A 9,755-nucleotide genomic window follows, 5' to 3' on the forward strand; every position below is an offset into this window, starting at 1 on the left:
TCTTCGCATACACTTAGATCTGGTCTTTGAAATCTGATACAGATAAAGTGTAGCGGGGTCCTTGTTTACGGCAGGAAGTTATGAGAATCTGGATTGGAATGCTGTGAACAAACAGGACGCAGTCTGTGGCAGGCCGGTGGGAAATGTAGGAATGCTGCCTTTTCACTGGAACTTCATTTGATTTTCTCTCCCATCCTCAAGGTGTGTGTTTAGGAATGCAGTTGGCAGTGGTTGAATTTTCAAGAAATGTGCTGGGATGGCAAGGTAATTGTCTACTTAAAAACTTGTTAAGTTCTTGCTTAAATATTCCTAGAAGATGTGAAGCCTGGTGCCTGCTGGGTGATTGGGAGCCATGGAGAAGGACGGGCCTGGTCTCCCAGTACCTCGTGGGGCGCGGTAGCAGGGAATTGCTGCGTTTATGGAGGGAAAGCAGGGCTCCTCCAAGTGAACCCCGGGAAGGAGAGAATGCCACTGAGCAAGCAGCCTTGGCTCTTCCCTTGTGTTTCCTGCTCTGGAGATTCTCACACTTCAGTTGCCATCGTCACTGTCGCTCAGCTTTTGTCCAGTAAGAAAACTCTGTGAGGCTGTGCAGTTATTATGAACTCAGGCTGTGGAGCCAGTCAGAGCTGGGCTCAAATTCGGACGTTAGCATTTTTTGTAGGAGATTTTAGGCAAATGATTCAGGCTTTCTGGGCCTCTGTTTCTTCTGTAAAATGGGATAATAATGATACCCACTTCACATGGTTGTAAGTATTAAATGAATATTGCATGTAGGTAGTCGCAGCACAGGGCCTGGCAAATAGGAAATAACGTCGGCTCTGTGCCCAGCCAATTGTATTACTGTGTCCAGACCACTCCAAAACTCGGTGGTGGCTTCCAGTGATGGTTTATTCTTTCTCAGTATTCTGTGGGTTGACTGGTATTCTGCTTCATGGGGTGTGTCTGAGATCACCCTCCCCTGCATTCAGCTCTGCCCAGCAAGGACATCGCAAAGGTCTTTTCACGTGGCAACTCATCAGTCACTAATTCAAACCGAGCTTCCTCACAGCATGGAGACCGACTGGCTTCCAAGTAGTGCAAGCACCTATTAAACTTGCTAATGTCCCACAGCCACGTCCAAAGTCAGTGGTCGGGGGCGGGGTGGGGAGGGGAAGGGTGGTGGGTGAGATGGGGCAGGGGGACAGGTAGGAGGGAACAACCATGAGGTGTGAATACTGGCAGTGTGGTTCACTGGGGCCACCCTTGGGAGAGTCTGTCCCAGCCCCTTTATTCTCTCTAGTCCAGCCAACAAATACCAAGTTTTCAGAAAGACCTGCGAGCTCTAAGAAAAATAAACAAAGCAACCTAAAGGAATGTACAAGTGGTCTGGCTTTACAAAGTACAAGTGGTTCTTCTGTGGCCAGCTTGCTATTAACAGGCTGGGCTCAGTTCACATTTTTTCTGAGAGGCTGCTTCACACTAGGGAGGTCGGCTAAGTTTTGTAGGCAGTGTGCCCGTTAGTTCTGGCCTCTGAACTGGCAGGTACTGTCTTACCATCCACCACCTAGAGCTAGCCCTCTGGGCACCCTGGACCCTTCCACAGCCGTCACCTCCACCCACTCGGCCTCCCAGGTGGTGAGTGACCTGGTGATGAGCTTTCCTTCAGTTGAGACCTGGCCTGGGTTTAAGGCCCAGCAGGGGAACGATACCTAGCATATTCACATAGAACCAGACACTCAGCACCAGGAGCTTAGTGCTTTTCCTTTTAATTTTTAGTGGTTTTGCTTATGGTTAGGTGGCAAATTCAGTGAAGGATAGAAAGGTTATTTGGGTTTTGAAATCAACTAATTTCTGATTTAGCTATTGAGTGAGGAAAGTCGAGTAGGGCAATGTATAAGATGCTGAGGGTAAAAAGAAATAGTACTCACCCATCTTGGAGGGTGACAGTCTTAAATGAAAAGTGTAAAAAATTGAGACAGTATGAGAACTGTCATAAGGATTCATTATCTGACTAAAGAGTATTAGATTATGTTCCCATTTTATACAGCTTGACCTCCATCCAGCGAGTTTAAGATTTAATGCAAAAAATTCATCTGCATGTGTGTGTGATTTTTTTTTAATGTTATCCCTAATTTTTGTTCTAAACACTGAATGACTTTAAACTGAGGAAAGAAATTATGATTTAGAGCTTAGGAATTAAACTTTTAAATAATCAGTTTTGTTCATAATTATTTTCTTAACATAAGTATTTTGATTCCTCAGATGCCAATTCTACAGAGTTTGACCCCAATACCAGTCATCCTGTGGTGAGTCCAGTGTTTGAATCTCACCAGGGCATAGAAGGGTGTGGAAGGGATGTTTATGAACGTGGTTGATGATGGTTAGAGACAGCAAATGAGACCACTTGGGTTCATCCCAAAAAACCCTGAGGTCCTGCACATTCACACCTACCTCATAGGAAGAACTTGTTTTTTGTTGCATAATTTCCCACCACTCTTCCTAGTTTGCCGAAGAAAGTTTTAAGGACAGGTACCAAGTAGATGATCCTGATTAAAATAATTCTCCATCCCAACGCCCCTTACCTCCCAGGAGCACCTTATAATAATACGGATATGAAACACTTAGAGGCAGTTATTATATGCCAAGCACTGTTCTCACTGCTTTATATATATTGATCCATTTAATCCCCAACAACTCTGGGAGAGGGGCATATTATTAAAGAACTGCTGGAATATAGTCCTGATGTATCTAATAGTAACGAAAGCTTTGTGAGGCCGGCATACCTCGTTATATCTCCTATCACAGGAATGTGGTTCATGGGGGAGGCACAGTGCCTTTATTTGCCTTTGAATCCCCAACCCAGGGGTGGCAGGCCTGTTCTTGACACTGAGGAAGCTGTGACGAACAGGATGGACAAAGCTCTTGATCTCGGGCACTTCAGTAGCATCAGTACATGTTTGTCGACTTGAAATTGAACTTTGCTCATACTCAGACCTTAGGAGGAAGAGAGCAAAGGTTTTGAATTGTAGTGGGGTGGGGAGGGGGCGGGGCATAGAAAAGGTCCTCAAGGCCAGACAGCGCTCAGAGGAGCACAGGACCGAGTGGTAGGCTGGACTCCGGGCTGAGGTGCCTCAGCTTCTCCGTACTGTAGATAGATGTTTACTAAGCCCCCGCTGGGACTGTCAGACCCCAGATGAGCATCCCTCCCCTCTGAGCAGGTCAGCAGGCTAGCAGGGGAGACACGTTATAACATATCCTGTCTGGGGTCCTTCATGCAGCTGTGTCAGCCCTTGTGCGAACATGCCATAGCCCAGCAGCACTTACGATCCACAGCGCTGGGGGCAGGAACAGCCACCAAGGGAAGGACCAGACACAGCTGTTCCTGTAGCTCATGAGCTAAAGGATTCATCCCCTACCCACTGAAAGTTTAAAAGTGATTATCGAGAGGTATTTTCCCCTGTGACAAACATCTCTTACAAAGCAAGCCTGGGGATTAGAGCCTCTTCACAGGTTTATTTCATTCAGTGCTGGCTGGCTGGCTGTCTCCAACGGAAGCAGAGTTTGTAGTGCATGTCTGTGTTTTGTACATCTCCAGGTCATAGACATGCCAGAACACAATCCTGGGCAGATGGGCGGGACCATGAGGCTGGGCAAGAGGAGAACGCTGTTCCAGACCAAGAACTCCGTCATGAGTAAGAGCTGCCTCCCCCTGGCCCAGCCTTTGGCTCAGCACCTCCAGGATGCGTGTCTTGGGGTGGTGCTGGGCTCTGGCATTTTGGGTTCTGTTCTTGCTTTTGAAATTCTTTGTTTTACTTTCCTATTCATGCTCTTTTAGGATGCACTGTAATATGGCAGTGTGGGTCTTAGAAAGGTCACAGGTCGTGCAGGCAGGGACTGGGGGACCTTGGGTGTGGATGACTCACCAGAATGAGGCAGTTAGGTGAAATCTATTGTAATCTGTTTCTTTCCTATGCTATTAGATTGAACCGTATGAAGCTGCCATTTTTGGGGGGACAGAAATTGCCAACATCATCAATTTATATTTAAAATGGTCCTAAATATATTTGATTCAAAAAATACCAAGAGGTGCTAAAGTTTTAAGGAAAATTTGAGGAGGAAAATATTTAAGAAAGTTTATTCGGTTTTATTTTCTTGCCCACTGGGAAAATTCTGTCTGCATCAGCACGGGCACCCTTGTGTCTGTCTAGGGGTTTGGTAGCAGCATAGTTTGAGTCACTTGAGGTGATCTTTCAGTCCTTCCATCTCTAATGTCCTGCGCACTTGGGAATCTCATCTGGCAGCCACAAGTGAGTCCGTAAAGCAGCCTGCTCACTTGTTCAAGGGCCGCCACCAGCTGCTCAGGAGCTCTGACAGCTGTGACACCGCCACAGCGCTGGCCCCGAGGGTCATCTCTGTAGCTCTTAAAACAGGGCATTGGACTTTTGGTGCATCCCGATTTGTTTTTCAAGGCAGTTTCCAGCAGAAAAGTGTTTTGTACCTCAGAAATCATGTGTTGGAGGGTGGTGATGAAAGTCTGTTTCTGTTACAGTTTTTCTTGGTGTGGTCAAACTGCCAAAACCTAAGAATTATTCTGAATGGTGCTACGACGAGCAGGTGGCTGTCGTTGGCAAGAGAATCCTAGAAATAACCTTCAAAAGGCCTGGCTGTGCAATGATAGAAAGTGAAGTGGGAAGCAGGAAACAGTTGTAAATAGGTTTCGTGTGTGTGTGTGTGTGAGAGAGAGAGAGAGAAAGCGAGTGTGAGAGAGCGTGCGCATGCAGAATTCTCTACATCAGCATGCTTTTTATTTTTTTGCCAGGGAAACTCTATGGAGATCCAGATTACTTGGAAGAGAGGCACCGCCACAGATTTGAGGTGAGGAATTGAGCTTTGACATTTAAAAATTGTCTCTTTCTGTTACTTTGGAAACCCAGTAAGTCTAGAGGCCAGCAAAATTATTCCTCGTGCTTCAACAGGTGAATCCAGTCTTGAAAAAGTGTTTGGAAGAGCAAGGCTTGAAGTTTGTTGGCCAAGATGTTGGAGGAGAGAGAATGGAAATTGTGGAGTTAGAAGGTGATTCCTTGGGCAATTGTATTTAATGGAAGACTTAGTAAGGTTTTCTTGGCATGTGGGAAAATATAAAAATATTAGTTGTCGCCCTCGTCCTAACAGACTTAGGAAGCAGCACTGTCTTAGGAGGGGAGTGGTCTTGGTAAATGAGGTGTCTGGAGCCCTGGGACACCAGGGGTCCGCAGGGACGAGCTTTGTACCGTAGCCTTCCGTAGGCAGCTGTTTCACCTCTGGCCTCAGTTCCCTGTTCTCCAGAATGAGAGCTTGGACTTGGTACTTAAGCCCCGCTTCTGATCTAATGTGACCTGCATGACTCAATCCCTTGGAAGTCCAAGGAGCCGGGGACAGGAACCAGGAGAGAGGGTCCCTTCAGCCCGGAGGGTGGCAGCGTGATAGGGAGAGGGCATCAGATCTCCCATGCCCTGTGGTCACCTTTACCCAGGTTCCAATTAAGAAGCTGTTTTCAAGTAATTTTAGGGTCTGTGGAAATGCGAAACATTTAACAAGATTTTTTTCTCCTTTTTTATATTTTACGTGTACGTAAGTAATGAAGTTGTTTCTTTGCATTTCTGTTTCAGATCATCCCTTTTTTGTTGGAGTTCAGTACCACCCCGAGTTCTTGTCCAGACCTATCAAGCCTTCCCCACCCTACTTTGGCCTCCTCCTAGCATCCGTGGGGAGGCTCCCGCATTACCTCCAGAAAGGCTGCAGGCTCTCGCCCAGGTGGGGTCCCGCTTCTCTCGTCCTTCAGGTGGTCACTGGGTCATTACAGCAAGCCATCACCCCTTTAGTGATGAGCAGAGCTGTAGGAGCTGGGGCCCGGCTAGGCGCCTTCACACTGACATGCAAGTGACCTCTCCTTGCCCAGGGTTTTCTCAGGCTCCTTCTGTGCTGCCCAATACCTTCCCCCGGCATGGTGGTCAGGTCCCCCTCTCTGTAGCATCTGGGTTCCAGGATCACACTTGTAAGTAGGACGCTATGGTCCTAAGGGAACTGTGGTTTTTCCCAAGGTGTCCGCCACAGCCTGGGTGGTCTCATGCCCTGGCGCACCTTTGTCTGAAACCAGTTAACTACTCTGAGTTGGTGGATTGGGTATCATGACTGAAGCAGAAATTGAATGTGTATCTTTTGTAACTAGGAGAAGAAATTACAGCTTTGTGCTAAATATATAATGTAGTAGAGAGTCTGATTTCTGCGTGTGCAGACAAGTCCCCGTGGAAACAGTAGCTCCAAAAGCAGGACTGTAAAGCGAGTTTTTGGTGGGAGATGATGAATAGACTGTGTGAATTCTACAGGGACACCTACAGTGACCGAAGCGGAAGCAGCTCCCCTGACTCTGAAATCACTGAATTGAAGTTTCCATCAATAAATCATGACTGATGGTAACGTATGTGATATTTTTAAGCTTTCGTTTAGTTTTAGAATTGTAAGACTACCATGAGTTTAGTGTTGACAGTTTTTATCTGTCAGAGAATAAAAGTGGTAAGGTCAGCATGGGCATCCAACGGTGAGACCCCTCCAAGTACAGTGCAGTTACCCACCCTGCTTTGCGACTCCAGTGGGGGGCATCAGTCCCTGGGCAGTTGTTTCCTAACTGATTCGGGTGCTGATGTGACCATATCTGGGGGAAGCGGATTCTTAGCCCCTTGTTATTTCATGTATCCATAAACTCAGAGATCTTGGAGGAAGTGACAAGTGTGACAATATGGTATATGTAATTTTTGCAGGATTTTAAGCTTTTATCAGGAAGCGCTTTAAAACTGAACACTTTTATGTTGATTGCAGCTTATTCTGGAAATCCCTTAAAATCCAAATCATAATTGAACAAACTTTGAATGTTTGTCTTCATAGTGACAGGATTTGTTAAGTGTATAAAGTGTAATAGCTGTGGCCACTGCCATGAATTGTATAAAGTCCTGTTAAGATAAGTGAGTGAACTATGTCCGCAAAAATACATAGTCTGCTGGTGAGGGTATCAGAAGGGGGTTAGGGGTATCAGGCATCTGGGGGATCCGAAAGGAGAACCGGGAATGTGGTGTGGTCCCACATCTGTGTATGGGTCCCAGCACAAGTAAGATGAGCTCCTGCCCAGGGGCCGGGCAGGTAGCCTCCCTGACTCCTGCACGCCTTGCATTCCCCACCAGTGGGCCTCTGCACTGTGCAGGTCTTGTCCACTGGTCAGACGACTCTTCTGCTTTTGCCTTGTTTGATTAGCCAGCTGGCCTGTGATAACCTCAGTGGGGCGGGCGGGCAGGGGAAGTAGGTTTGTATCGGGAGGACGACAGTGGCTGCTTACTCTCTGCCAGATGAGCACGTAGCTCCGATGGACTCATTGATCTTCTTCACAAGATAGTGTGCTAGAGGCTGTTTGATAGTCTAAGAAACTGCTTCCAGTAAAAAGGCAGCTTTAAAGGGGTAGGAATTTGGTCGGTGAGGTGGAATTTCTAACTGCCTCACTGAGGGGAGAGTTTGCTGTCAGTGTCCCTGTTAAGAGGCCGGGTGCTGTGAAAAAAACGCTTGTCTTAGGGCGGAGGTAGAGGTTCATGTAAGAGCTTGGAAATGTGTGATTCTATAGAAATTATAAATTTAGCTTAGAATTATTCATATTAGGCGCCTACCACTGGTCTTCAATGAGAAATGGGTATAGCTTACCATAGCTGCTGACTGTAAATTCTAACTTTTCTACTTTAACATCCATATATCGTATAATTGCTGATTTTTTTTTTTAAGCAGGGTGATTCTTCAAGAGAGCCTTCAGACTTTGAGAGTTTACAGCTTTGATTTTACACTCGGCTTTTTCGACACTTCCTTTAAATTATGTTTTTATTAAGACTATTTTATTATGGGGGAAAGGTATTTGGAAGACTGTGTAACTTGCATGTCCCATCATGTGTATCGGCTCCTATGTGGTGTGCTGCCTGGTGTTGACACTCTCTTTTTCAGTCCCCCAGCCTCAGACAAGAAACAGGACATCTGGGCAGGAGCAGGTGACAGACGGGTCTAGTGGAGTGCCCGTCAGTCACCTCATTTCTCCATCCACCTCGAGTCAGTGTGGATTCGAGAGTGTAGCCTGTTGCTTCCCCAGGGAGGCCTAGACCATATAAAGAGTGTGCCATGTGTACTTACTGAGCATGGAGGGGTAATTTTAGCTAATGCTTACAACACTCGGTGCTGGTAACCTGAGGGCACTGCTTGCTGCCAAGAGCAGTGAAACTAGAAACAAAGCCTCAGCACTGCCCCACACCGTGGGGGTGGCTGGGACTCGTTGTTCAGAGGGATGGTCAATTTGGTGTCACATGAAACAGCAAGAAGTCTTTGTGTCTCTGAAGTATGATTTTACAATCCCTGTCCTCTGGCCGAGCTTCTCTCCTGGGGCTGGGAAACACTCCTTGCATCAAGGGGTCACTTAAAAAAGAACAGAGAATCTTTTGGGGAGACTGCCTCTGAAACCCTCTCACATGCAGACAGCTTTGCTCGAGGGGACTTTTCCTTCCAAGATGTTACTGCAGTTGAAATGCAAAATGAAAGTCTATTTTCTTTACGTGATGTGATAGGCACAGCTGTGTGCCCATTATATTCTGCTTGGACTTCGTGTATACTCTAACTTAAGAAATAAATAATACAGAACAAGAGACATGCTTTGTCTGTAAAGCTCTTTTTGTCACGGCTGGATGCAAAATGTCTAAGCACGGTGCCCGACAGGCCTCTGTGCAGTCACCTGAACTGTCAGTCCCAGGCTCTCCTCCAGGTGAGCAGCCTTAAGTGGATAATCTGATAGTTTAAAAACTGAGAGGAGCCTTTTTAATGGGAACCAGAATTCCCCCCAAGGCTTCAAATTTAGATTCTTAGCATAGAAAGATAGAGATTCAAAGAAACACGGGTGCCAATTACACTGTTTGATCTTGAGGAAGTGGTGAGTAGACGTGTTATTTATGCAGGAGGGCCTTCCCTCTGTCGGGCAGGGACCTGGCCCCTCACACACGTGGCCAGGGACCTCTCTGTCCCCTGTAGGTTCTCTGCTCCCCCAGCCTCCCGAGTCCAGGTCATGGTCCTGAGTGGTTTTTCCTTTAAAGTGAACTTAGCGATACTGAATCTGCAGCATGCTCCTTATGGCGTGTTGCTGACATTGGCACCTACCTACCCACCCACCCTCTGGCTGCTGAGCACACCTCATGAGCTGTCTCCTCTGCAAAGTCTGAGGCAGAGGCTCAGGGCTCAGGCGAGGTTGCTTGTCAGTGGTCAACCACCTTTACTCAGTGATGTTTGAGAAATTAGGAGTCGGGGAGCAAATGTTTTCTTCTCACCATTTGGCCCAGCGCCTCCATCAGATCTGGAAAAGAAGTGGGCACCCTGTTATCCTTCCACTCACTACTTAGTCCAAGGCTGCTGGTGTTCCTGCCTCCTGACCAAGAGCAACCCGGCTGCCTTTGTCTGGCTCTGTTTCTTATGGACCAAAATAAAATTTACTTACAGAGGTCTTCATATCCATCTTGGTACTTTGTGGCTGATTGGGTGGATTCTAACCTCCTTTCCTACATAGTGGTCCCATCACACAGTTTTCAGTTATATTTTACAACCCATTCTCCAAACTGAGGACTCTGACATACCCCTTGGTGACAGCACTGCTCCCTGTAACTGAGGACTTGGTTGGGTGTGGGGTGGTTTGCAAAAGCCTCACAGTGGTTAGATGTTCCCGCCTCTGCTTT

At 46.9% G+C, this 9,755-nt stretch overlaps 1 protein-coding gene across 5 annotated transcripts in view; it reads left to right on the plus strand.

Moving 5' to 3' along the window:
* Nucleotides 1-8,683, plus strand: part of CTPS1 (CTP synthase 1) — a 28,490-nt gene extending 19,807 nt beyond the window's left edge. For 2 of the 5 annotated variants that reach the window (XM_015595957.2, XM_006903984.3), the window contains exons 12-19: nucleotides 202-264; nucleotides 2,242-2,285; nucleotides 3,575-3,671; nucleotides 4,799-4,854; nucleotides 4,956-5,052; nucleotides 5,628-5,772; nucleotides 6,345-6,436; nucleotides 7,783-8,201. In XM_015595957.2, the coding sequence (XP_015451443.1) occupies nucleotides 202-264; nucleotides 2,242-2,285; nucleotides 3,575-3,671; nucleotides 4,799-4,854; nucleotides 4,956-5,052; nucleotides 5,628-5,772; nucleotides 6,345-6,429 (587 nt within the window). In that variant the 3' untranslated portion in view covers nucleotides 6,430-6,436; nucleotides 7,783-8,201. Of the gene's footprint in view, nucleotides 1-201; nucleotides 265-2,241; nucleotides 2,286-3,574; nucleotides 3,672-4,798; nucleotides 4,855-4,955; nucleotides 5,053-5,627; nucleotides 5,773-6,344; nucleotides 6,437-7,779 lie in introns of all 5 variants that reach the window. The other 3 variants (XM_025050285.1, XM_025050221.1, XM_025050259.1) reach the window with 3 other exon arrangements.
* The last annotated feature ends 1,072 nt before the right edge of the window (nucleotides 8,684-9,755 follow it).

This window comes from Pteropus alecto, unplaced genomic scaffold (assembly GCF_000325575.1).
Source record: "Pteropus alecto unplaced genomic scaffold, ASM32557v1 scaffold170, whole genome shotgun sequence".
In the NCBI taxonomy this organism is placed as follows: Eukaryota; Metazoa; Chordata; class Mammalia; order Chiroptera; family Pteropodidae; genus Pteropus; species Pteropus alecto.